The sequence below is a fragment of the Rasamsonia byssochlamydoides genome, assembly GCF_041956645.1.
Source record: "Rasamsonia byssochlamydoides strain NRRL 3658 unplaced genomic scaffold VTN77scaffold_5, whole genome shotgun sequence".
In the NCBI taxonomy this organism is placed as follows: Eukaryota; Fungi; Ascomycota; class Eurotiomycetes; order Eurotiales; family Trichocomaceae; genus Rasamsonia; species Rasamsonia byssochlamydoides.
In genome coordinates this window covers 34,396-59,619 of record NW_027192388.1, presented here as the reverse complement: position 1 = coordinate 59,619, position 25,224 = coordinate 34,396, and the positions used below count along the sequence as shown (strand labels likewise).

Below are 25,224 nucleotides of genomic sequence, written 5' to 3'. Positions count from 1 at the left end.
GGGGGGGGGGGGGGAATAGAAATAAAAATAAGAAGATATATAGTACAGTACACATATACCTCAGAGCCTATTAAGACTAAGCTTATTAATCCTAGGTAGTACTAGTAAAATAGTAAAGAGTTAACATAGAAAGGTTAAACAGGTGGAGATAAGACAAACCAGAAAGCAAAGGGGAAAAAAAAAGTAACAGGTCCAAAACAAGTCCTGTATTGTATTGTATGTCCTATAATGTATATACTGTACTGTATGTATGTACAAGCAGACGAGATAATAACAACAGTAGCAACAGTGGTATAGTATAGTAGATAGTAGTCAAGCAACTCACTCACTCACTCACTCACTGTCTGCATATATTCTTGTTATTTGTTATACATTCTGTTATGTTCAGTTATGCCCAGTCCATTCGAGTTCGCAGATACAAGCCAGACACAAACCAGATCGCAACCGCAATTGATCTGGTTGACGTGAAGAACCTGATGATGAACCTCGCAAACCTCGCAACCTCGCAAGCTCGGGGATGGAATTGTATAATTAACACAGTGTGCGCACTGTACAGTGTAAAGTCACCGCTCGACGTGGTGAGATGCGACACGATGATCGCTGATGAGATGCAAATAAGAAACAAAAAAAAAGTACAAGAAAAAGGTATAAAAAGATCCCAGATCCGATCCTATAGCCAAGCCAAGTCAAGGAACTCCCTGCCAGAAAAAAAAATACACGATCAACGAGCGGCCCAGCCGCTGAAATAAAATAAATCCACAGACCACAGGACGCAAGACGTAAGAGCAAGAGTCGTCAATCGAACGTCGATGTCAATGACAATGTGAATGTTTCCCTCCGTCCAACACACCCAAATAGATGCCCGTCGGGGCTGGGTTGTGGGTTTCGGTTGCGTGTGTTGCGCGCGATGAACCTCGAATCGCTTGCTTACATGCAAAGTTACAAGTCAAACAGCCGATCGATCGATTTCTTCTTCGTCGAGTGTCGTATCTCTTAGAAGATCCACCCCAACACAACCCAAACACCCACACCAGCCCCAATACAAATCCCCGCAACCTTCAACACAGCGACCTTGTCGCCCTGTCTCGCGGCGCGGGTCAAGCGGCTTGCACTGCCTCGGAGGCTCGTTGAGAGGGAGGAGAAGACTTCACTCTGGAAACCACAGCAAAACAGTCAGTATCAACAACATCAACAACCGTCTTGTGAATACACTGGAGGTGAAAGGTGAAAACGAACCGTGCTATCAATCGTCTCGTGATTCCGCGCATTGTCGTAGATATCGATCGTGACGGATTTCAGGGCCGAGGTCTTTTGGGCGAGGGAGTTGAGGAGGGCGTTGTTTTGTCTTGAAACCAGGTTAGCAGACAGGTCCATATTAAAGGTGCGTAACATAGCAGGGTCGAAGACATACTGCTCCCTCTCGTAGGCGTCGCTCATCATGTCCTGGTTGATAATGGTGTCTCACGACTTGGTCAGAACGTCTTCTGAGAAAGTGATTAGAGTACACCCGGGTTCCTCTTCTTTGATTTACAGGTCACGGTATCAGAGATATATCAGAAATAGCAGAATGACTCGAATCGATCGAGAAAACAGGTGCAGGCTGATTGCTGAATAAAGTGGCTGTGATATGAGCGACGGCGAAGGCGCAGGCGGCAAGGCAGGCAATGTCACTCAACACCGGTTGCGGAGCGCAGTTGAAACAGGTCACGTGATGCGACATACGGGGGTATACGGAGTATACGGGAGATAAGATCTTACGTCCTAGGTTCATCTCCTGAATTTCATCAAGTATTATTGCTTCTGACTAGGCAAGAACAGGTATCATCAGGATTACTCATTATACCGCGCTCATCGCGCTCATCCACTTCCCCACGCAGACCCAAGTCTAACGAGGCTACATACGTAGACTGCGTGAGATTAAATACACAATATGGGTGGAGCTAGATGAATAAGACCGTAGCAGTCGTCACGTCACAGCGTATAGAAAGGCAGAGGCAGAGACAAACTAGACGGAGAATACAGAGCGTAAGAGGCGGATCTGGAAAATAATAGGCTGAGAAGAGAAGAAAAGAAAAGAAAAGAAAAGACAATTTCCCTCGGGATGCTATGCCCAGACGCCGTAAAACAAAAATCAGCAGAAAAAAAAAAGAATGAAGAGAACAAACAGCCAGTTAAAAAAGATCTGACTGCGGAGGTATAACGGTGCTGCAGTAAGGTACAAGCACAAATTGCGACTGTGCGATTGACGGCAACAGCATTTCACGAGTATGTAAAGATGCATATTCATAACCAAAAGGAGGAACTCCCCGCCGAATCACAAAAACAAGGGTCTATTCGCCCCCTGCTTCTGCAGACAGAATCACGCTCATAATCACCGGACAAAAGAAGTGCTCTTGCCTCACGTCTACCACATATCGTCATCATCATCCAATTGCGCCGCATCGCCAAAAGACGAATACGACTCTCCATACGGCTGGTGCCCTGGTCCGTATACGCTTCCGTTTTCATAGCCTTGCTGGCTCCCTTCATAACCGTACATTTGGGACTCGTCGTAGGAGTTATCGCCAAATTGCTGTTGAAAGTCAGCAAAGACAGAAGAATTAAAAGAATAAGAGACAGACACAAGACAACGGGAAAAGTACTGACCTCTTGATATCGCTGGTACTGGGTGTACTCCTCCGGCTGGTCCTTGACCTTCTGTTGTTGCGCCCTCTGCGCTGGTGACGTCGGAATCGCCATCTGCGGGTGCATCTGTTGAACCTTGGCCAGGTACGAGTACATGAAATTACTTAGCAGAACCTGAGAATATAGCGGCCGACGGGGGTTCGCCAGTTTAATATGTGCCAGCCGATATATGGCTCTCTCCTCGAGAATCGGAAATCGAGTCCAGCAGAAGTCAACATCCGGTATCAGCTCCCGGGCAGGAGGATCCGGAGAGAGGTTGCGCGACGAATGCTTCTTGTGGTGGCCTTCTCCCGAACTGCTCTTCTTCTTTCCGCCGCCGAAGATCGTAGACAGAAGGCCGTCCTTCTCCTTCTTCGAGTCACCGGATGCTTTTCGCGCGCTCTCCTTCCGGCGTTCTTCCTCCAGTTTCTGATCAACAGGTCGCTCCAGAACTAGACTCTCCCGACCTCGGGGTACGCTGTCGATGGAGCTCTGGTCGACGCGAGCATCGTCGCGTTTGTCATGCATCTTCTCCACCGACAAGGACTGCTTCAATCTCCCTATTTTGCTTTCACCGTCCTTGTCCTTGTCCTTGTCTTTGTCTTTGTCCTTCTCCTTTTTCTTCTCCTTCTTCTCCTCTTTCTCTTCCGTGCCGCGGAGCCAGTGCCAGCTGGATTTCCGACTTCCTTCGCCGTCCTTCTTGTCCTTGGACTTTTTACTCTCGCTCTTTTTATCTTCTGTGAAAGTGGGAATCACGGACAAGGTGTCCGTTCGGTTAGTGTTGCCTGGGAGGGGTGCTGGATTTGACGCAATATCGCTAAGAGTCTGTGGCTGCCTTTGGAGAGTTGGCCGCCTGGGTCGTGGGCTACTGGGATCAATTGAGGAAGGGCTGGAAGATGCCGCAGTGGATTGTGCATCATGGGAAGATGGTCTCTCTGGTTGTAGGATGGATGGTGTTGTGCTGGCTCGGCTCTCAACTGGAGGAGTAGGAGGAGGGGTCTCAACGATTTGTGGCACCGTTTGCTCCGACGGGGGAATTTGTAAAGTCGATCGCCCATTGGAGCTAATACGGGAATGCCATTGTCGGGGTTGAGGGGAGGGTTCTGCGGATGTATTCTGATCTGGTGTAGAGTCCAAAGTTGAGTTCGGAGTGCTTCCCGGCTTAGATGCTGTTTGGTATCGTTGTAAAGTCTTTTCTGAAACGCCGAGACCAGGATCGGTCGACGCGCGAGTCAGTCCTTTGAATGGTCGTTCTTCGGAAGACGGCGCGCCCGAGGTCGATTCTTCTCCTGCTGTCTCCGTCGTTCGGCCAATTCGCTTCGAGTATGGCAGTCGCTCGCCTCTCTTCAAGCTGCCTTTCCTGTACTGGGTTCTGGTCGAGCGCTTGAGACTGTGGCCCGGAGGAGCTGGAGGGAGAATCGGCTTGTCTTCATTCGCCGATAGATCGAGACTTTGCATACCTCCTAGGAGAGCGAGCGCCTCTCTGTTCAGCTGCTTCGAGTCATCCACCAGCGCCTCCAGATCATGTAAGTTCAGACTGAGGGTATCCTGTTTGCCCCGCTGTGATCGTTTCCTTTCCAGCCTCTCCGCGCCATCGGTATATCCGTTCGAATTGTCGATTTGTCTCGACAACATCGATCGCTTTCGTCGTAGGCCCCCACCCGATCCCTGTCGATCCAGTCCCAGACCGGCCGATAAATCGCCCGAGCGCCGCCTGATTTGTTCTGCTTTGCTCTCGAGGAAGGATTTGAATTCCATGGGCGCCAGCTCGGGATGCAGGCGAGCGGGCACCCAGAATAATCGAGACGCGTCATTTTCGTCCGCGGAAGACGAAGGTGCAAGCGAGGGCACTTGAAAGTTGCTGAACAACGGCAGATCCGGGTCATTGGTGACGTCCATCGACATCCTCCGGATGGCGGCGAGATTGCTCAGTTCCTGGGCCACCGCGGCCGGGTTCGATTCGTAGTCGACATCATTGAGCGGAAAAGAGGACGTGGCCGTGTCCGATGCCGTCTGGTGGAGGGAAGCTCTCTTGCGCTCATATGAGGGTGCCTTCGTTCTTTCTGGCTGTGATGGCTCCGTGGGCTGACGATCATTCCCGTCGGTGGAGGTTTCCCCCGCACGGTCGTGCGTCTCCGAGGTCCCGCTACTGAGCGAAGGCATCGAGGGCGTTTCGCTGAGAGGTGAGGACAGGTAGCTTAATCGTCTCGAGTCTCTTTTATCGTAATCATCGTCGTACATGTACCCAATTGCTTCGGTGACATGATGGCTTGGATCACTTATCGACAGATGGGGAACATGGCCTTTCTTCGTGGTATACCCCCCTTCGGTCTCGTAGGAGCTAGTAGAGGCCTACCCAATGGAAGAGGTTAGCCGGATCGCACCAGATAGACTTAATTTGTAGAGCAGGTAGAGCAGTTGTGTAACGCCCTGGGTTGACCGGGGGGCTTCTGTCGGAGAATGGAAGGACGCGCCCGCATCCCCAAGGTTTTGTGGGTGCAAGCGGAGTGATAGAAAAGGAAGAAGCAGATCGAATCACGCACCTGCATCGGAAGGGCTCGATGGAAATAGAGGAGACGGCAGAGGCTCCCTGGAGGCGGGAGAGGAGGAGCGCCGTATACGGGGTAGCTGCTGCACCGCCTGGGCCGGAAGACAGCAAGGACGAACGGTCATCGAAGCGAGGAGGGACAGAAGCGGGCCATGCACATCCGAGAGACAGCAGTGGAAAGATCGAGGATGACAATGATGATTCTTCTTTACCAGATAACCAGCAGTGCAAGGGAAGCAGAGGAGGGCATTCGAGGAACTTTCGTGAAGGTGGAGTGGGCGCCTTCGGTTGGTTGGATGGTGGAATTGACAGGCCTAGGCTTTGGCTTTGGCTTGGACGCGGGTGCAACCAACCCACCTGCGAAACATGCGGTCGTTTCCTCTTACCCCAGACCTCCTAGCACCTTACTGATTACTGCAGAACGAGCAGAGTGCTTAGAGTGTTCAGTGTGCATTGCACTGTTATCCCTGAACAATCCAGTCCAGAGCAAGGCTTGGCCATCAGCCTCAATCGTTATGACCATCCATACAGTACTCTGTAGATAGGGGGCTGACAGGCTCACGACAGGGTACATACAAATATGTACAGTCATACATACAAAATGAGACAATGATCTGATGACCAAGACCATCCAGCCTCGACCTTCCCCAAACTTGAGCTGACGGTCGCATTAGTCCAGAAGCTAGGCAGTACTAGTATACTCCGTAATTACTGCTTATTATAGAATGTTAATGAAAATGACCTGGCCATTTGCCTGCCCTGCCTAAGGCTAGTAGTCTCCGCCAGAGGAGGTCATTGTCAGGCGTCCTCTGACAGTATCTCTATCTACCCATTGTTATTGTTATCATCGCTGCCGCGCGGGCCATCCGTCCGCGGATCGCACGTGGAGTCCGTGAAACTAAAGGAACCGGCGGGATGCGAGTCATTGATAGACAAATAGATAGAGATAGATAATCATCGTGTTACACTCCATCTCCCAGCTATACGGAGTCGACATTCCCTGTACTCTATACAGTCGATAAAAGAATGATGGTTGGACCAGAATCGTAGGCAGCTGCCACGGCCTCCAAGATCCTTAAATAGAAGCCTTTCGCATCATCACTACTTGCCAACTAATCAGACTGATCCAACAATGCAGCTATCTTGTTGTTTCCCAGTCACTGGTTCAGGAGATGCCTTTGTGGAGGTAGGTAGTGGTTAACTGGAGCAATCGCGGTCCTTGGGTTCAACTTCATTAGGTCCCGTCCTTGGTCCGCTAGTTAACAACCCCTTTCCAGCATAAAAGTACTGTAATAATCAGTCCTAGCGTACCTCCCCTTTGGCGCTCACGTAAGCACAGTCAGCATTGCTAACTAGTTATTCTATTTATTATTTACATAGTAACCTTATTCATCCTTTTCTCCCATGGCCTGGCCTTTGTTGGAATTGCAGAGATCATCCTACCAGGCTGCGAGGCGGGGGGTGGAAACTTATTCCTCCCGTCCCGTGACCCCACGGCGGACGGGAAGGGGCCTTTCTATCTTTAGCCACCGCCAAGCTTCCAATCCATCGGGCACATGTTTGCAAATCTAGGAACCACCATTTTACAGTTCTCTTTTCTGGCTCTACGTTCGTTTATTTGGGATGGAAGACGCCAAAGGCAATCTGTCAAAAAACCTGTCTAACGGAAAAACTCAATTTGAAGACTCGCTGCGTCAATCCGAAGCATAACAAAAGCAGGAGAAAGAGAGAAACAGACCGAATACGAATACGAACGCGTCGGAACAAACACAGAAATATTCACGCAAGAAGACCTAGATAGCAGCACAGACGAATGTGTATGCCCCGATCCCAACGGAATGCTAGAAAAAAAAAAGAAGACAGAAGAGAAAAGAAAAGAAAAGAAAAGAAAAGAAGAAATGACAACTTCGGTGTCAATAGCGAAATCAGGTCAACTGAAATGAAAAGTACCCGAGAGTCAAGAACTCCAGTCCTGCAACCTTGGGGAATCCTGTGTCGTAGTGGTAAAATTGTGAGTCGACAGAGCCTTTGTATCGACGGGAATGTTGCGTGTAGATAAACCTGTGCCATCACTGCAACATCCCTAGCTCCATCCTGTAGAACCCGGCGCTATACAAAATGGCTCTTGTAGGGTCAATACCTCAACGGTCGCCCTTCACAGCACTTCAACATAATTGCTATATGGCGAGTCAGTGACCGATCTGCTTCACACGTCAATCGCAGTAGGATCTTACCTCGGAAAGATACCAGTCCGATCGCCTATCCGCCCCGTCCACCAATCCTCCGCCTTATCGGTCCTCTTCAAAATCGTGATGATCTCGCCCTTCTTGAACCCTAAATCGCCCTCCTGGTCAGCGTCGAACGTGTAGAGTGCGATCGCCTTGTCCTCGCGGCTTTCCGACGCTGCCCCGGGTCGCTGGCCAAAGGAGGGCTTCGGGGCGGTTGGACGAGAAGGCTTGAAACGATTCGCATAGGCATCCCCATCATCGTTAAAACCACGTCTCTGAGCCATGCTATCAAACGTCTCCGAGGGATTTGCTCGAGTCGTGTAGGATCGGTTCAGGGATCCGGTGCTTGGGCGATCATAGACATCGTCGGTCCATGTGGTACGACGAGGCCGGTCGCGGTATTCATAGTCATCATACGTGGCAGCACGGTCCCTTCTCACTCCTTCGCCGTACGCCGTGCCCCTGCGACCCTCCCAAACCACATCGTCATGGTTGTCGTCGTAGATCGGGATGTCATTGTACATCGAGTCCCCATAGCTTCCTGGGGCATTGTATCCCGAAAACGCCCGGGAACTGAGCACCCGCATCAGTGGCTCCGCTGCTGGAGGCGGGGGGATGGTGCCGCTGAGCAGTTGACGGGCGGTCACTCGGCTGTTGTACAACTTCTCATTGGCATCTCTACGCTCGACCAACACGCTCCCCTCCAGACTGACGCCAGCAAACAGCCCTTTGGTCTTGGAGTACGAAAAGACCGCCGCAACGCCTCGTGCGCTGGCCGCACCAGCAGCTTCGGCGTTTCTTCCCACCGGCCCTGCCGCAATTGAAACATTTCCGCCCAGCGTGATACTCCCGGCTTGCGAGAAGGTGCGAACAGCAGCCGCGTCATTGAGAATGAACACAAAATCGGTCAATTCAAACCCAATCTGTCCTCCAAATCCTGCGCCAGCCGTGGCGATCGCCGAGGGTGCAGACCATGTGCCATCGGGGAGTCGAGCAACGACTACACCGGAGCCGAAACGACCAGAGCCAAGAAATCCCGCCTTCAAGACGGAGAGGATCGCGAGACCCTGAAAAGCAGCTGGTCAGCCTTACAAGAAAATCGTATCGCTTCCGAATGCGACTGACCTTTGCGCCCGCCAGAATTTCTGGGGGAATGATCTTATCGGGGCCAAAGGCTTGTCGGGGGTCGATGAACGAGGCGAGGATCTTTGCAGCCTTCCTACACTCGCCTGATAGGCAACAATTAGCGGCACATCCGGATTGCGGGGAAACTCCTCGGAAACAGGCTGAAGACAAGACGTACTCCTCATGGACGAGGGCAGTGGGTTGTGGATCCCGAGAGGCATTTTTGCGATGTGCTACGTAGCCTCCGAAGTGGCAGGCAGCTGCAGACCAAGGTAAGTCTGGGTGGTGGATGGTGATGGATGACACGGGAATAATATAATATATGGCGGCGCGCAGGAGGGCCAGTTCCAAGGTTAGGCTGTTGGGGCCAGACTGCTGAGGGGTCGGCAACGACAGCCAGCTGAGTGACTATGCTTAACAGTCGCAACTGAGGGTAGGCCAGTTGAAGATCGACAATTGTATAAAACTAGCTGCGTCAGCGGCGGTAGCACAGCTGAGCAGTGATGGAAGCCTACGGAATTAATTAACAGTTCGTCACTAAGTTCTACTTAGGGTAACTAACTACGCCGGAACAGACTTTGGATGCGCCAAAGCGGCTGAGCTCCCGCCACGGAAGCAACGGATCCGAATGCAATGAAGGCATGGATGCGAGAAGCAAGAGCATTGTTTCGGTAGGTTCAAGCCGGCAGTAATAAATACAATTTTCCAGTGAATTAGGTATGCATATGAGGTCGAGAATAAAGGAGTTGACTGAGGTTACGTGCCTCAGGCCTCATGCGTCATGCTTCAGCCGTACTCCGACCGGCCACATGTTGTTCCGCCACTGCTTCGGCTTAATTGAGCTTACGGGAAGTTACCAGGCAACACGACGGATGGCCAGGAACTGCCGTTAGAAATCGAGCCTTCGCTGCCATCATTGAGATCTATGCAATCGTGATGGGTATCTTCTGGCAACAGACAGTGTGAGCAGGCGTCCCTTCCGCCCGTTTTCTCGAGGATGGCTACGGGTATGTTTAGTTGGGGCCGAGGACTTGGTCGATCCCAATACTGATGCACCTCCCTACAGTGCGAATCTGCGTCTGCGGGGACGAAGGAACTGGCAAGTCCAGTCTGATCACTTCCTTGGTCAAGGGAGTTTTCGTCACAAATAAGATCCAGCCCGTGCTCCCCCAGATCACTATCCCTCCTACCATCGGAACGCCCGAGAATGTGACGACGACGACCGTTGTGGACACGTCCGCCCTCCCTCAAGAACGAGCCAACTTGGCGCGGGAGATCCGAAAGTCGAACGTGATTCTCCTGGTCTATTCGGATCACTACAGCTACGAGAGAGTGGCCTTGTTCTGGCTGCCCTATTTTCGCTCCTTAGGGGTCAATGTGCCCGTCGTGCTCTGTGCCAACAAATCCGACCTGGGCGCGGAAGGCAGTGATACCCAGGTCATTGAGGAGGAGATGCTCCCGTTGATGGCGGAGTTCAAAGAGATCGACTCATGCATTCGATCGAGCGCTCGGGAACATCGAAACGTGAACGAAGCCTTCTTCCTCTGTCAGAAAGCAGTCACCCACCCCATTGCGCCGCTATTTGATTCCAAGGAGTCGGTTCTGAAGCCTGCCGCCGTCGCTGCCTTACAGCGCATATTCTACCTGTGCGACAAGGACCGAGATGGCTATCTGTCGGACAAGGAGATTGAAGACTTCCAGATGAAATGTTTCGGGAAGCCATTGAGCCAGGAAGATCTCGTCCACATCAAGGAGACTATCCAGAAGACGTATCCAGATTCGGTCACGCCTTCTGGCATCGACTCTCGAGGTTTCCTCCACTTGAACAAACTGTATGCAGAGAAAGGGCGTCACGAGACGGTGTGGATCATCCTACGCACTTTTCAATACACCGACAATCTATCGCTCCAGGAGACGTATCTCCACCCCAAGTTCGAAGTCCCTCCTTTCTCGTCTGCCGAATTGTCGCCGGAGGGGTACCGCTTCTTCGTGGATCTCTTCCTTCTTTCCGATAAGGACAACGATGGGGGGTTGAATGACTCGGAATTGGCGTCGCTCTTCGCTCCAACGCCGGGGTTGCCCAGCTCATGGACGGATGGCTCGTTTCCCTCGTCCACGGTACGGAATGAGGCCGGCTATGTCACTCTCCAAGGTTGGCTGGCCCAGTGGAGCATGACAACCTTCATGTCCCCCAAAACGACCCTCGAATACCTGGCTTACCTGGGGTTTGAATCGTCGGACCGCAGTAACCCATCCACCACGGCTGCTTTGAAGGTCACCCGGCCTCGAAAACGACGGCGACGACCCGGCCGGGTCGGCCGCAACGTCGTGCTCTGTCATGTGCTGGGTGCTCCCGGGTCGGGGAAGTCGTCCCTGCTGGATGCCTTTCTGTCGCGCGGATTTAGCACGACATACCACCCAACCATCCAGCCCCGAACGGCGGTCAACACGGTAGAGCTCCCCGGCGGGAAACAGTGTTATCTGATCTTGGATGAGCTCGGGGAGCTCGAGCCCGCGATACTGGAGAACCAGACGAAGCTGCTCGACCAGTGTGATGTGATCGCGTACACCTACGATTCCTCCGACCCGGACTCATTTGCCTACATCCCCGCCCTGCGAGCCAAGTACCCACACCTCGAGGAGCTTCCCAGCGTGTTCCTTGCGTTGAAGGCGGATCTGGACCGGACGACGCAGCGGGCGGAGTGCCAGCCGCACGAGTACACCGCACGGTTGGGGTTGCCTGGACCGCCGCTCCATGTGAGCGTGACGTGGAATTCAATCCAGGAGGTCTTTGTGCACATCGCGGAGGCGGCGATGGAGCCCAGTTCGACGTTTCCACGAACGGAGGAGGACCTGGAGAGCAAGTGGATGGCCTGGGGCATCGCCCTGGGCGCAGTGGTCTGCGCGGGCGCTGCAGCAGTAGTTATCTGGCGGCGAGTCAGCGGTAGCGGGGGGTGATTCCCATCGTCAATGTGTTGAGGGCGATTTCTTCGTTGGACCGGAAACGAGACTTGGATGCACCTGGTGATGACAGCGTAGTTTGGACTAGGTTTCTTGTTCTTTCTTTGTTTCTATTTAACTTTAAACCATACAGCCGAGTAGATACCCTAGAATCATGATGATAATGAGAAAAGAGAGCAATATTGCGTCTTTGGCCAGAGAGCGTCGGGTTTATATGTACGGTCCTATGTGTATGTGATCTGCGTGGACTTGGCCAACCAAAGCACTGGTCGGCTGCAGCTGCGCCGCTACTCCGGCTCCGCGGGGGGCCTCCAGCTATTCGCATTAGCTGTGTTACCCCGGATTTCGACGCTCCAACTCAACTTGTCTCGTGCCTTAGTCTCGCCTTTCGTATCTGGATGTCTCAGAAATGTCGAATTGACGTCACCCCGTATAATAGTGCTTTCTCCAGCTTATCCTATCCAGCAAGCAGCTGGTGACACGGCCCAATTATTGCCCTCGCATTTAGTCGCTCAAAAAGTAAAAACGCCGCGCGGCATCCCAAGCTCCCCAGCCCCCAGGAAAGCCGCCTAGTTAGCTATCTTATTAATTTCCCCGGAAGAAACCCCGTCCCCTCCCCATTCGGAGTCTCCTCCGCACTCTCCCGCATTTATTAATAATTCATCTGGTCTTCTTCTGGTGTACGATCCTCTTCCAGTTCCCATCTTCCAGTATCGCCGAGCGCCCTGCAGCTGTCGTGATTCTGCCCTTGAAGAACGTGGTTCCTCTTTCCCGGTTGTTCCGCGGCTTATGCCGGCTTGCCGGTTCGCTGTGTCGCTTGAGCGAACACTCACAGGAAATAGATAGAGATCACATTGGCAAAGAAAAAAAAAACTCAGCAATCCAGTGTGGCTCCCAGCCGGGACCTGGGCAGTTTGCGATCCTTCACTTCATCCTGTGCGCGTGAATACTGTGTGAATACTCTGCGATTTGTCAAAAGCGACTTTACTAATTCTGGGCCCAGACTGTCACGCCATTGCCTGAATCTGATCCCACGTGGGCCTATCTTTTGTCTGATCATTGTTCTTGGATCGATCACGCCACCAGCTGGTTGCTGGTGGTGAGACGGATGTCGTTTATCGTGCATTCGTTATCTTGGCCTCGCCCCACGCTGAGATTTCATAGTGTCAACTGAATCACTGCAACCATGTTGTAAGTGCATATCTTATCTTACCTGCTAATTATTTCCCTCATTGCGACTGGTCTACCTCCATACGTCCATCCCACGCCTCTACAACGGGATGGCTCCGGCAGCGGAAGCAGCAGCATCGTGACACGCGGAAACTTAGCCAATTCTGTTCTACAAAACGTTTCAGCTTGCCTACCTAACTCTCTACACCCCAATACAAATACTGGGCGACTTTTCCCGGATTTTTACTGATTGCCATTTTCCATAGCGTCCTACCTCCTCCACCGCCTCGCTATTCGATTCCCGTCGCCTACGCGGCGGGCGCTTCAAATGGGATGGCGGTGCCTATCATTGAAACCAACAACGTTATCAGCCATCCCGAGGGTGGCTGTCCACTTCAGGTTGGAGAGGGTGAGTTTCGCAGCCAGGACTGAGTTGGGCGCGATAGAAAGACCGCTGACACGAACCCTGGGTTTCAGGAACGTATGAGCTTGTGGATGATTTACATCTAGCCACCCCTCCTCCTCATCCATCGGAAGCCCCAGTCACGAATCCTAATCCTCTCGCGACGATCCCGACGCCTCCGACTTCCGGAGTGAAACTCTCCCTTGTCGTAACTGGCCAGCGCAAGAATTCGCCCAATCTTTACAACGGCAAATCCCTCTCATCGGACCTTAAAATCATAAAGGAGAGCGAGCGAGAAGGCAGGCGGTCAGAAAGTGGGAGTGACTCCGCCCGTCGGAGCAATGCGTCTGCGCCTGCGTTCGGGGAGGGCAATCCGGCGCTGGCGGTGCCTTCAGCGAAGGACGGGCTGAAACGACGGAAACCGAAGAACAACATCGTCAAGAGTAGCTCGTCTTTCGTGTCCAGGGTCATCACGCATGAGTCCGCCGCCAAGCGCCTGGCGGAGAGGAATCCTGATGGACTCTTCGCATTCGCGAACATCAACCGCGCGTTCCAGTGGCTCGATCTGAGTGCTAAGAACAAGGAGGAGCCCTTAGCGAAGATCCTATTTACGAAAGCGCACATGTTGTGCCACGATGTCAACGAATTGACGAAGCTACCGACTCACATCGATATTGTCATGGGATCCTCAGCGGGCGATATACTCTGGTACGAACCCATATCCCAGAAATACGCCCGCATCAACAAGAACGGAGTTGTCAACAACAGCCCGGTGACGCATATCAAATGGATCCCCGGGTCGGAGAACCTGTTTCTGGCCGCGCATGCCAATGGGCAGCTGGTCGTCTACGACAAGGAAAAGGATGACGCGTTCTTCACGCCGGAAGTGGACGAGGCTGGCACGTCCACACGGAAAGCCATGCAGATCCTGAAGTCGGTGAATTCCAGGAATCAGAAGACCAATCCGGTAGCGGTGTGGAAGGTGTCCAACCAACGGATCAATCAGTTTGCTTTTTCGCCAGACCATAAGCATCTGGCTGTGGTTCTGGAGGATGGAACGTTACGGGTTATCAATTACTTGAAAGAGGAGTAAGTTTGGCACTGCACCCAACATGAATATCAGCTGACCTATCTACTACAGAGTAACGGACGTTTTCCCCAGTTACTATGGTGGAATGATCTGCGTCTGCTGGTCTCCAGACGGCAAATACATTGTCACTGGTGGCCAGGATGATCTGGTGTCGATATGGTCTCTCGCAGAACGGAAGATCGTTGCCCGGTGTCAGGGGCACAACTCGTGGGTTTCGGCGGTCGCCTTTGACCCGTGGAGGTGTGACGAGCGAACCTATCGATTTGGCAGTGTTGGCGATGACTGCCGACTGCTGCTGTGGGATTTCAACGTTGGGATGCTCCACCGTCCGAAAGCGGTATGTCAGTCGATATGAAGGAGTGGTAGTTTGACATTTTCAATGCTGATCCTTCTCGTTCAATCAGCACCAAACCAGCGCCCGACAACGAAACAGCGTCGTCGCAAGCACACACCACCTCAGTCGACACCGAACGGACAGCACCGGTGTGCGGTCCGATTCTGATCGAACAGAAAAGGCCGACGACTACGAGGAGGACACTATACACCACCCGGTTGAACCGCGGAAGATGACGGCGCTGTTGCCTCCGATTATGGTAGATTCATCCCATTATGTTATGGTAGAGACATGTCACTAATGCAGCTACAATGAAAACAGTCCAAAGTCGTTGGCGAAGACCCGATCTGCTGGCTTGGATTCCATGAGGATTATATCTTGACTTCCTCTCTTGAAGGTTAGTACTATCCCGCTGAAATATGATCCATGACCCAGTTTGTTTGTCTTATACTGTCTATCCCTATTATACGTAATGAGTACGAGTACGACATGAGTACGACGACACTGACACACGAACAATATACAGGCCACATCCGAACATGGACTCGCCCCCGCGAACCCGTCAATAACGAAAGCCGAGCCGATCTCTCCTTTTCCTCCGGCACAGCGTCGGGTTCTGGTTCTGGTTCCGGTTCTGGAGCAGGAGATTCCACCTCGTGACGAGACCCAGTCAGTCACAGTCACGAATAACATAACATAAACTAAACACATGCATGTATCATTGATGAGGTTATTATTTTGTTTTCTTTCGATACGAAATACCCCTTTTCAGTTATGATTCGCATGGGAAATAGGTAGGTCAGTTAATCAATTAATCAGTTAATCAATCGATCGATCAACAACACAGGAAAAAGAAAGAGCAAGGGAATGAAACAAAAGGGATCTTCTGAACAAAAAACATTTGCAATCACAGCAAAAATAGTGAAAATTTTCCATGTTCATGTATGTACGAACAAACGAACGAATACCTAACTAACATAACATAATTGATGACTGATAACCGATGACCGATGACCACCTGCCATGACGATAACTCTGACTTGTGTCTGAATTGTTGATCTGTCTGTGAAAATGCGATTCTTGTACTTGTACCTGTACAGACCATGATGACCATTACTACTGACTGAGACAATATTATCAAAAAAAAAAAACAAAAAATAATGAATACCTGAAGGACTGGATGTACTGTAGCTATATACCATCTTCTTCCAAGCGCCACCCCCTCCCCCCGCCTCCCCGTTCTTCCAAACTGGCAACTATATCGAATATCGACCTATCGACCTACCTACCTAAACCTGAAATACTATGCACTACCTGAATCTAAGCTTACTATCTACGTATCTATGTACATCCATACGTACGCCTTCCTGGATATAAAGGCGATCTAATACATTTGTCTCATATCGAGAGTCAGAAGTTAATTGATTTTCTTCATTGATCGACCAAAAAAAATATGCAATATGTATTGTGTGTATGTACTCCACGTCAATGTCATAAACATAACTTCTAACTAAAATGAGAAATAAAAAAAGGAAAAAAGAAAGAAAAAAGAAAAAGAAATCCCAAGTATTAGACAAAAAAAGTCAAGACAACTCTACTGCCAGACGTTTGAGAAAAGATCATCGGTAGCCCCGCCGAAGCCCGTCACGGGTTTGCTGATAGTGTTGTCGTTGCTCGACGTCGGAGCGGCGCTGGTCCAGCCGCCGAAGTCTTCGTCCGCGGCTACCGTGGGAGTAGTAGAAGTAGTAGCAGCAGCAGCTTTGGTAGGTGCCCCCCAACCGGCACCGATGTCGTTGGCCGTCAACGTATCGGGAACTTTCATCGTGCTGGCCAGCGAGGAAACTGCCGGGGCGGCGGACGATGCTGGAGTCGGATCTGGCGTGCTCCATGCGTTGCTGCCCCATGGGTCTATGCTCGCGGACGAAAACATGCTAGTGACTGTCGATGTAGATGTCGTCGCTGTCGTCTTCGGTGCGGGTTTACTGGATAATGATGACAATGAGAGGTTGAAGACAGAGTTTTCATTCGTAGTAGATGGCGGAGATGCGGGTTTGGGAGGAGGTGGAGACGCCGTCGTCGTTGGCGGAGATGCTAGGTCGAACAGATCATTCGTAGCCGACGGTGCGGGCGTTGGTCTCGACGTTGCTGCACTGCTCGTCTTAGTGAAACTGAAATCAAGACCATTAGAGGAGGTTGAGGAAGTCCGTGCCGCTGCAGGCTTTGCGGCCGCGTTGGAAGCGATACTGTCGAAGAGACCGCCAGATGTCACCTTTGGTGCTGCAGGTGGAGACTTTGCACTGGCGAAGCTCGCTAGGTTGGAGAAAGGAGACGTGTCTTGTGCCTTCTGAGGCGGCGGGGACGATGGTTTCGTGGCCGGGAAGCTTAGCCCGCTGAATGCATCCGTTAAGGCTCCCAAATTTGACGACGACTGGGACTGCGAAGACGACAGATTACCGAAAGAAGACGCCCGCTCATGCTGGGCCGGGGCTGGCTGCGGCTTTGGGGCCGTTGCATAGAGAGACAGGATGGACTGCTTCAGATCAGGCCGCGACATTCCCGTAGATCCGCCGGAGGCGGGTGCAGTGCTCCCTGAGCGACTGGACGGGGTGGACTGGCTGCTGCCGAAGAAATCCAATCCTAGCAATGAATCCGCCGGTTTGTGTTTTGCCGCTGGTTGAGTCGAGGTCTTGGTAGGAGGAGGACGAGTTGCTGCTGCTGGGGGATCTGTCGTGTTGGGTCGTGCGGGAGGAGTCACGATGTCATCGTCTCCGAAAAGATCTATGGACTGCGGTCGTGCTTGTTGTCGGGCCGGCGGCTGGCTCGAGGTTGAGGATACACGCTGAGAGGCTGACCGCTCCAGTTTCGCTTTCTCTTGCACAACAGCCAGGGGCTGAAAAGCACGTTAGTATGCTGATATTGGTCTAAAGAGGGAGACTTACAACGTCGTCGTCACCGTCCAGGGTGGAGGGATCGGGCATGGGTCCGTCCATCACCCATCGCTTGGATTCGTACTTTGTTCGAATGAAGTTTTCAATCTTGCTGTAGGAGTATCGTCAGAACATTAATCCAGATGGACCCCGGGAATAAGAAGATAGATCTTACGCCTCTGAGGGAACATGGCCCGGCCCCAATTTCGCTTCCCAGTATCTACGCACAACATCCGTCAGTACTCCGTACATTCACGGCTTTCTTCAGAGCATGTGGTTACGGACTTGTTCGCTCTCAGATTGCCCCATTTCATCACGCTCTGCAGCTGTTCGTCGGTCCAAGAATCCAGGTCGACAGACTTGACTCGACTGATATGGGTGCCCATGCCCCTGTGGATGCCCGAGCAGCGGATGCAGATAAACACGCCCAAATTCCAGGAGGCCCATCGTGGATCTAAATCAGAGTCAAGTCAGCGAAAACGCGTCCATTTTAATAAGGCCACGGGGAGAAGAGGCTACCCACGCTTGTTCCGCTTGCAATCGGCACAGATCTTGTTGTGTTCTAACTTGAGCAGATTCTTGATCACCTGCTGGTTCTGCGCAGCCCGATCGGGGGTGGGGCGCCGAGACATGGCTGGAAGAAGAGGATAAGGAACGAGGGTGAGGAGAGAATGCCAGTCGGAGCAGGTTGGCAGACACGAGGGAAAGATGAAGAGGAGTCAATTAATTTGAGACGCTTGGGGTATGTCGCGAGAGTGGATTAGTTGACTGCCTGGGGATGGCCTGATTAACTAAGTTGCCCGCCTGGGCCACTGCGGGCAACCGGGAGAGCCGCCTGCGCAGGCTGGGGTGGCGAAGCAGACAACCAGTAAATGGAGTCGTTCAATAGCGACCATGGTAGATCAAGACGCAGCTTATTGGACATATATACCCATATCTGTCCTCCCAATAAGTATTCTGATCTGGCAAAATGGCCATCTTTACCGCAAAATATACAATCTATGACTCCGAAAGCTTCAACTCATCCAATATCCATACTTCCATCAGGGAAGTCACTGGATAAAATATATATAACGACTTTTCTCTGACATCAATCAAGCCTTCTCCTTCGCCTTCTGCTGCGTTTCTCCCTCATTCGACAGCGCTTTCGACTCGTCCTCGGTGAACTTCAAGCTGATGCTGTTCACGCAATGTCTCTCGTCCGTCGGCGTCGGGTACCCTTCGCCCTGGAACACATGTCCCAGATGCCCCCCACAATTGCTGCAGACGATCTCGGTGCGCTCCATCCCGAAGGACCGGTCGACGTGTCTCTTGACGGCACCGGGGACCGAGTCAAAGTACGCGGGCCAGCCGCAGCCCGAATTGAACTTATGCGCGGCCTTGTAGAGCGGGGCATCGCAGCCCGCGCAGGTGTAGAGGCCCTTGGAGGGATAGTGCTTGTCATATTGGCCGGTGAACGCGGGCTCGGTGCCTTTTTCGCGGAGGACCCGGAATTGCTCTAGAAGAGGAAAACAAAATCAGTTATTAGTATGAGATGACCCAGAAACGAGAGATGGCGATCGTAGGGAGAATGTCGTAGATAGACACCACATACCAGGAGTGAGCACCGCCCTCCACTCGTCCTCACTTCTCTTATCCGGATAAGACATATTGTCTTCGGCGCGGGCGCTGGAACCGAAGAGCGATCCCAAGATTGATATGAAAGACGCGGATTTCAGAACTTTCGTGGCAGTGGGTGCACGACTTCTTTTGGGCAGCGTATGGAGTGGTCGACTATTTTGCAACAGCGATCGCGCAGCAGCCGCTGTTCTTGTGGAAATAGTTCGTCTGATCGATGGTGTTCGTGTCGGAGACGGTATCGCTCGAATTACCGAGGTACTGCGAGAGAATTGTTGACGGAAAGGATTAAGTCGGGGTGGCTGGAAATACATGGGGTCGATGGTTGCTTTTGTATCTTCTCGAGTGGAGAGTTCCGTGTAGAGATTGGTATAGCTAAATAAGAGGCGGAGGGGCTCGATAGGTGGGATTTNGCGTCTGGAGCACTGAGATTAGTAAAACTGAGGCCCAAATCGACGAATGAGATAAACAATGATAATACACCGGTGTAGTTCAAAATGACAGTGTTATTGATGTTTGTTGGTGTCGCTCAGCCACCTCGTGCAAGATTCCAAATCCCGCGTAATCTTACGTCATTTTGCGGGGGGAATTACAGAGCGCAACATTTAGAATCAATCACTGCAACGTCGCTACTCTCAGCCACGAACAAGAAGTCCAAGGGCTCTTATTCCACATTGTTCCTATTCCAGGAGGTTGGCCAATTCTTCATGCAGGCCATGATCTCGACGTAGAGCGGATGGAATCAAAAATCACTGCCAAAACTGCAGAAATGTGTAGAAAACATTATCACCAAAAATAGCGTAACTGCAGGGGTATCTTCAGTACTCTTCAAAAACACATCACGTAGATTTCACATCACCAAAAATGTCAAAAGCCAAGAAAAATACTGTTCAACGACGCCGAACCATGCCAGTGACTGTCAAAACTCCTTCGCCAACCTCGACTCTCCATCCCTCTCGGACCAGCATCTTGCCAACAGCCGGTCCCAATCGCGAGGTGCCGTCTCGACTGTGTCGTCCGACTCCGGTGACAATTCTGTAAGGGGTTCGAGCAGCTCCGCCACCTGGTGCGTACTTGGCATCTCCCAGAGAATCCCACCATTGCGAGACCCGGGCACTTGCGATCCGGACAGCATCTTGCACAGACACCCCGTGCAGATCAAGGACATCGGAGGTCGACTGTGAATCGACCAAGGCATCTGCGGCAGCAGATGTTTCTCTCTTCGCCCTTTCGATGTGATCTCGGCCGACCGCGGAGTAATATGCCGCTGCACCACCCATCAAGCGGTCCGATTTGCCCCGGCGATATGCCGCAGACGCCTTTGCGAACGCCTCAGCGCCAGCGACAAGGTGGGCTCTGGCAGCATTTTGAGCGCTATCGTAGTCGGAAGCAACCCTTGGACTAGCGGGAGGTCTGACAGGTTTCTTCTGATCGATAACCGGAGTCGGTGCATTGATACGAATGATATCCGATAATTGAGGCGATGAGGGCTGGACCATCATGGCTGCTGCCAGCTCGCTGGCGGCAGAAACCGAGTTCCTCGTGATTTTGAGCAGTCCTTCCAAAGTTGTAGACGGGATGGTGGGAAACTCTTGCGTGAGCTCCGCAACTTGTGCAATTGTGACAGGGTCGTCACTGCGCGAGGCATCATCCTTGGGTGCATGAGACGTTGCTAGGAAATGAATAGTAGCGGGAAGAGATGCACCATTCGAGTGATACGCAGATGTAACGGCCTCCTTCTGCAGGACCGGGAAGGTTCTTGAGCATATGAATTCCACATCCTTCTTGCCAGCATCCCACTTATTAACCATAGCGGCTTCGGACTGGGGGGACGCAGCTTCTGAATTGGGGCTGGACGTTCCGGAGAGGGTATTATTGACTTTTTGCTTTCTGTTTTTCCCCTTCTTTTTCCCATTGACCCCAGGAGATCCCTCAGCAAAGCCGTCGACACCTTTCGGAATGAAGATCTTGTCTCCGTCGTCAGTGGGATTTTGTTCCTCGAAGAAAGCCAGGTTGAGTAGAACGTCCATTGATCGGTCCACGTCATTGTCACACTTCATCAGCGTATGCTTGATAGTGTAGACGTCCACCGATGGGAACATTTCCGTCAAATAGGCAGTCTTCTCCTCCACAGTCATGCCAGTCAGACTAAGCGACCCGTTGGGACTGACGATGTATGATGGTCGCCGGACATTATCCGTTCTGTTCTTTGTGTCCTTCTGCTCGATACCCAAAGAAGAGAGATCTGACTGCAAACTCGTGATGTCTGTCTCCCGCGATCCCGATGTATCGTTTCGCGAGGCGCTGCGTTCAGAGGCGATACCATCGACGTCCAAAACGCCGGCAGCTCCCAGACCACCTGTACCGGACGGGTCGAAGGGTAGATCTTGCTGCTCTTCCGCGGTGACCTTCAAGGCATCGAGCGTCTCATGGAGCTGCTTCACGTGCTCGGGGTTCGCAAGATCAAAATCGGAGACGATTGCATTGAACAACGCCGGGTCCAGCGGGGGGCAGTATGCCTTTTCGAGATCCTAGAGAAGAGATTGCTTATATTTAATATGATATGCGAGCCTGAGTCGTCCAGCGGTAGGGTACCAACGTGCAAGGAACCGTCCGTTCCGTCAACCATCTTCAAAATCGCCAATGGTGTGTCGCAATCTTGGTCTGGATGGTACGAGCATCACTCTCAGACAAAGGCCAAAAAGTAGAGACGTAAAGGTCCAAATAGTCTGGAAAGAGCGCGACAAGAAGGATGGTCAAGAAGCAGAACCCAAGTCGGGAGTGTTCGCGACGGAAGAGTCCGAGGAGCGAACGGTGCGATGGGGGTTGAACCCCGCGGGAGTTTCCGCTAGCGGTGTCAGTGTCACTCTTTTGGTAGGCATCAGCACACCCTATCTGTATTCTTAGCCTAGTTGTGAAGGGCCAAAGCCTTGCTGTCTAGAAACTAGGAGCTCATAAAAAGGATTCGCTGGGGAAGGAAGAAATGAAGGAAGAGAGAGAAAGGCACGCGAGCTGTATCAACAGGAGTCATGTGATGAACAACAAATGGACCAATCAGAAGACGAGAGCAAAGCTGAGTCAGCAATATGGGCTAGCCCGCACACTAGTAATGACTTTTATAATTATAACTATAGCTATTATATACAGCTAGTTTTATCAAAGTTATAAATTTTCCTCTATCATCCTATCCCCTATACTATATAAAAGATTGTTTTCCGTTTGTACACACTGTCATGTGGCTGTAAAAAGCAATATTATATATCTATATATACACAGGCATAATACACCAAATTCATAAAATCTGCCTAGCCCCTATTAGAAACAGATATATAAATTAGTAAAGGAAATATATTAGGTTCTTAGTAAGGGATATGCATCAGCAAGGGAGACAAATATGAAAGGGTATAGCAAGAACATGAGTAAGGAATATAAGGAGGGAGCCGACCTCAGAAGTAGATAATAAATACTGTGTATACCTAATATAAGAAAGTTATAAACTTAATTTTTACTAATAATAAGTAGAGGAATTGATTTTCACCCTACTTAGCAAGAAGAATATCGGTTATTTGTCACATGGCATCAGGAAAGTTCCCTCTGAATATGGTCATTGAAGAAAAACAAAAAAGCTCACATATTCTCCGATGGATGCAGATTACCTGTGATTGTTACGATCAATGGGTCCATTTCATGACTGTGTTTCAATAGGCCCAAGTTAGCATAACAACTATTAGCAAGAATTCGAACTAACCAACAACAAAGTCCAGTAAATAAAGAAAAAAAAGAAATTCCCGTGTCAAAATAGACGAGAGATGTCGGTTCTGATGCAAGTTTCTTGCAGCGGTTCACTCAGGCTTCCGACCATACACGACGTAACTATACGAGCAGTTAGATCTCGAGGCATTAAATGAGGGCAAGGAATGCCAAAAAAGAATCAACTCACAAATGAAACAGTAGATGAATCTTGCGACTCTTGACATCATCCCTAGCTCCAGCTGCAAGAACAGTCACCTCCTCAGGCGTCCATGACCCAAATCTTGTCAAGACAGCCATAGCACCAGCCTCAAAACCTTGGTCAACCTGCAGTAGATTCCAAGTCCCAATTCTTTTCTGTGAGCTGAGGTTAGTAGTAGTTCAAATATATAGAAGACTGCTCCACGTACATAATGTGGATTTTTAGGCCAGACTCCCATAGGCACCTGATATTTGTGAACATGGATGTCTACAAACCCTGCTTCACGGAACCATTCTTCAAGGTGTGGCCCTGGTCGTGTAGGATACCCTGCTTTTTCAAAAGTACCTAATACTTCCTTGTAATACTGCTCAATCCTGGTGCCTTTATGGGTCCCATCCTCAGAAGTGGGCACTCCATCGTAGTCTTGAAATTCTACCCAGCCTCCAGGCTTGGTACAGCTAGCATTAAATCATTAGGTTAGCAAAGCCTCAGTGAAAGTTAGATTAGGTACGTATGTAGGCAACCTTACTTGTAACATTGCTTCAACAACTTCCTGAAATCCTTAATTGAGTGACACAGATAACGAGCATGGATGAAGTCAAATGGATGGTTCTCATATACCCATTCAGATTCAATGTCATCGACAAGAAATCTTAGATTTGGCGGAACCCTGCGTATTCCTCAATACTTAGTTAACAGAGGGGAAGAGTTTTTTTACTAACATGGTCGGCTGGGTAGGACTCAGATCGTTACCAATAACCTGAAGGAAATATCTTAGCCGGGCGTTCCTTCTTTTTCTCCAGGATATCCTCCTGCGCCACTGCTATGATTCCTGGCCGTTTCTTTTGTATGTAGTAGAGGGATACTTGCCTCTGCAGAAGGGAACTGATCGGCTGCGACATAAGTGTCAGGGAGAGAAATGTAGGAGTCGAGTTGAATGACCCACCGAATTCAATTGCCCATATTCCGGTCCCAGTCGCGAGGTCAATGACTCGCTGTGGTGCGCCAATAGGTGCAAGAAATAGTTTCCTCCCCATGATTGTAAGGCACATCTCATGCAGTATGTCTAGGCGATCAGACTCTTCCTCGTCATTAGGTAGGAGATAACCTTGTGGTCAATTAGTGGGACTGCAGAATTTAAGTCCTTAAGGATAATCCTTACTGCCATCGCGGTAACTGTGGTAGCGCCTGCCATTCTCATGGCGGTAATCCAGTGCAGAAGACGTTAAAGAGGCACTGTAGGTCGAGCTGGCATATGCAGTCAGCCACATAACCACAACAAAGGGTAGAAAATCCATCAATTAACCTACAGTTCATTCCCATAAGTAGAATCATTATCAGTAGCCTAGAGTCCCATTAGAAATAATAATTGTCAAGCAGAGAAACAGGTTGGATTTCACAAACCTCGGCATCAACTTCAATCGCTGGTTGAATGTGATGATCTTGTGCAGCGGGATCATGTTGTGTAGTAGATAATGCCATTATCAAGCTACAAATTAGGCAAGAGGCACAACTCTGAGACAGGATCTGGAGTCAAGAAATAATAAGGCAAATGCACACAAAATGAGATTGTGGTATATAGGGAAGAACGTGCTGTAATGGGCTTGCTGCTCTTTATGACCGAAGTACCTTGCCTTCACTATTAGTCGGGCTACTCCGTCGCACTACCTGTTGCCCTCCCTCAGTGACTTCGGGAAGGTATTGCATATCTGTACTCCGTACTCCGTACGGAGTACTGACCCTGCAGCATGTCACATATGGAATGCGACTGCATTAGTGGCACGAGCAAGGAACCGAAAAGGGAAACAAGCTTATCTGGTTCAAGTGTTAACTGTTTTCCATGATGGCCGCTAATTGGTCTCTTGTACTCTGCTAATGCATTCAAATTACAGTCTCTAGAAGAAGCTTCTTTGGTCCCACGAGACTAGACCACCTCTAGCAATAATTCCGTGCCGGAGTGGGAGACGCTGCAGCTGTCACCCCCTGGAAGTCCCCACAAGGGTTGGCCCTCCCCATCATTCGACATGTGAGCAGTGCATCCAGCACTGCGTTGCCGATACAACTGTGCTCAGGCCTATATTCGCGAGTCACTATGTGGGAGACGGGAGAGCGCAAGGAGCTGACCGGCCTGTCTCCAACATGTATGGAGTACTCCCTACCGCCGTTGGAAATCACCGGTGCTTCCGGCCCCTGAGTTTACATAGA

General features: G+C 50.9%; 9 protein-coding genes across 9 annotated transcripts; 2 read left to right on the top strand and 7 right to left on the bottom strand.

The window, feature by feature from the left end:
* Nucleotides 1-993: 993 nt before the first annotated feature.
* On the bottom strand, nucleotides 994-1,440 carry VTN77DRAFT_6394 (uncharacterized protein; the record flags this gene model as incomplete). The annotated part of the gene is made up of 3 exons (XM_069422667.1): nucleotides 994-1,152; nucleotides 1,237-1,345; nucleotides 1,412-1,440. The coding sequence occupies 3 exons, from the start codon at nucleotides 1,438-1,440 to the stop codon at nucleotides 994-996; spliced, it is 297 nt and encodes a 98-aa protein (XP_069281304.1).
* A 964-nt stretch (nucleotides 1,441-2,404) lies between these two features.
* On the bottom strand, nucleotides 2,405-5,213 carry VTN77DRAFT_6393 (uncharacterized protein; the record flags this gene model as incomplete). Its single annotated transcript, XM_069422666.1, has 3 exons — nucleotides 2,405-2,572; nucleotides 2,647-5,016; nucleotides 5,208-5,213. The coding sequence occupies 3 exons, from the start codon at nucleotides 5,211-5,213 to the stop codon at nucleotides 2,405-2,407; spliced, it is 2,544 nt and encodes an 847-aa protein (XP_069281303.1).
* A 2,154-nt stretch (nucleotides 5,214-7,367) lies between these two features.
* On the bottom strand, nucleotides 7,368-8,786 carry VTN77DRAFT_6392 (uncharacterized protein; the record flags this gene model as incomplete). The annotated part of the gene is made up of 4 exons (XM_069422665.1): nucleotides 7,368-7,389; nucleotides 7,447-8,507; nucleotides 8,566-8,669; nucleotides 8,744-8,786. The coding sequence occupies 4 exons, from the start codon at nucleotides 8,784-8,786 to the stop codon at nucleotides 7,368-7,370; spliced, it is 1,230 nt and encodes a 409-aa protein (XP_069281302.1).
* A 776-nt stretch (nucleotides 8,787-9,562) lies between these two features.
* VTN77DRAFT_6391 (uncharacterized protein) lies at nucleotides 9,563-11,523 on the top strand (the record flags this gene model as incomplete). The annotated part of the gene is made up of 2 exons (XM_069422664.1): nucleotides 9,563-9,572; nucleotides 9,632-11,523. 2 exons carry the CDS (start codon nucleotides 9,563-9,565, stop codon nucleotides 11,521-11,523), a joined length of 1,902 nt encoding a protein of 633 aa, XP_069281301.1.
* Nucleotides 11,524-12,712: 1,189 nt separating this feature from the next.
* Nucleotides 12,713-15,183, top strand: VTN77DRAFT_6390 (uncharacterized protein; the record flags this gene model as incomplete). Its single annotated transcript, XM_069422663.1, has 7 exons — nucleotides 12,713-12,717; nucleotides 12,963-13,105; nucleotides 13,174-14,188; nucleotides 14,241-14,526; nucleotides 14,594-14,782; nucleotides 14,845-14,920; nucleotides 15,050-15,183. The coding sequence occupies 7 exons, from the start codon at nucleotides 12,713-12,715 to the stop codon at nucleotides 15,181-15,183; spliced, it is 1,848 nt and encodes a 615-aa protein (XP_069281300.1).
* Nucleotides 15,184-16,117: 934 nt separating this feature from the next.
* Nucleotides 16,118-18,082, bottom strand: VTN77DRAFT_6389 (uncharacterized protein; the record flags this gene model as incomplete). Its single annotated transcript, XM_069422661.1, has 5 exons — nucleotides 16,118-17,413; nucleotides 17,463-17,562; nucleotides 17,626-17,670; nucleotides 17,736-17,904; nucleotides 17,974-18,082. The coding sequence occupies 5 exons, from the start codon at nucleotides 18,080-18,082 to the stop codon at nucleotides 16,118-16,120; spliced, it is 1,719 nt and encodes a 572-aa protein (XP_069281299.1).
* Nucleotides 18,083-18,544: 462 nt separating this feature from the next.
* On the bottom strand, nucleotides 18,545-19,099 carry VTN77DRAFT_6388 (uncharacterized protein; the record flags this gene model as incomplete). The annotated part of the gene is made up of 2 exons (XM_069422660.1): nucleotides 18,545-18,948; nucleotides 19,045-19,099. 2 exons carry the CDS (start codon nucleotides 19,097-19,099, stop codon nucleotides 18,545-18,547), a joined length of 459 nt encoding a protein of 152 aa, XP_069281298.1.
* An 858-nt stretch (nucleotides 19,100-19,957) lies between these two features.
* Nucleotides 19,958-21,696, bottom strand: VTN77DRAFT_6387 (uncharacterized protein; the record flags this gene model as incomplete). The annotated part of the gene is made up of 2 exons (XM_069422659.1): nucleotides 19,958-21,598; nucleotides 21,667-21,696. 2 exons carry the CDS (start codon nucleotides 21,694-21,696, stop codon nucleotides 19,958-19,960), a joined length of 1,671 nt encoding a protein of 556 aa, XP_069281297.1.
* A 1,213-nt stretch (nucleotides 21,697-22,909) lies between these two features.
* Nucleotides 22,910-24,501, bottom strand: VTN77DRAFT_6386 (uncharacterized protein; the record flags this gene model as incomplete). The annotated part of the gene is made up of 7 exons (XM_069422658.1): nucleotides 22,910-22,940; nucleotides 23,008-23,174; nucleotides 23,228-23,477; nucleotides 23,773-24,127; nucleotides 24,182-24,267; nucleotides 24,330-24,364; nucleotides 24,424-24,501. 7 exons carry the CDS (start codon nucleotides 24,499-24,501, stop codon nucleotides 22,910-22,912), a joined length of 1,002 nt encoding a protein of 333 aa, XP_069281296.1.
* Nucleotides 24,502-25,224: the final 723 nt, after the last annotated feature.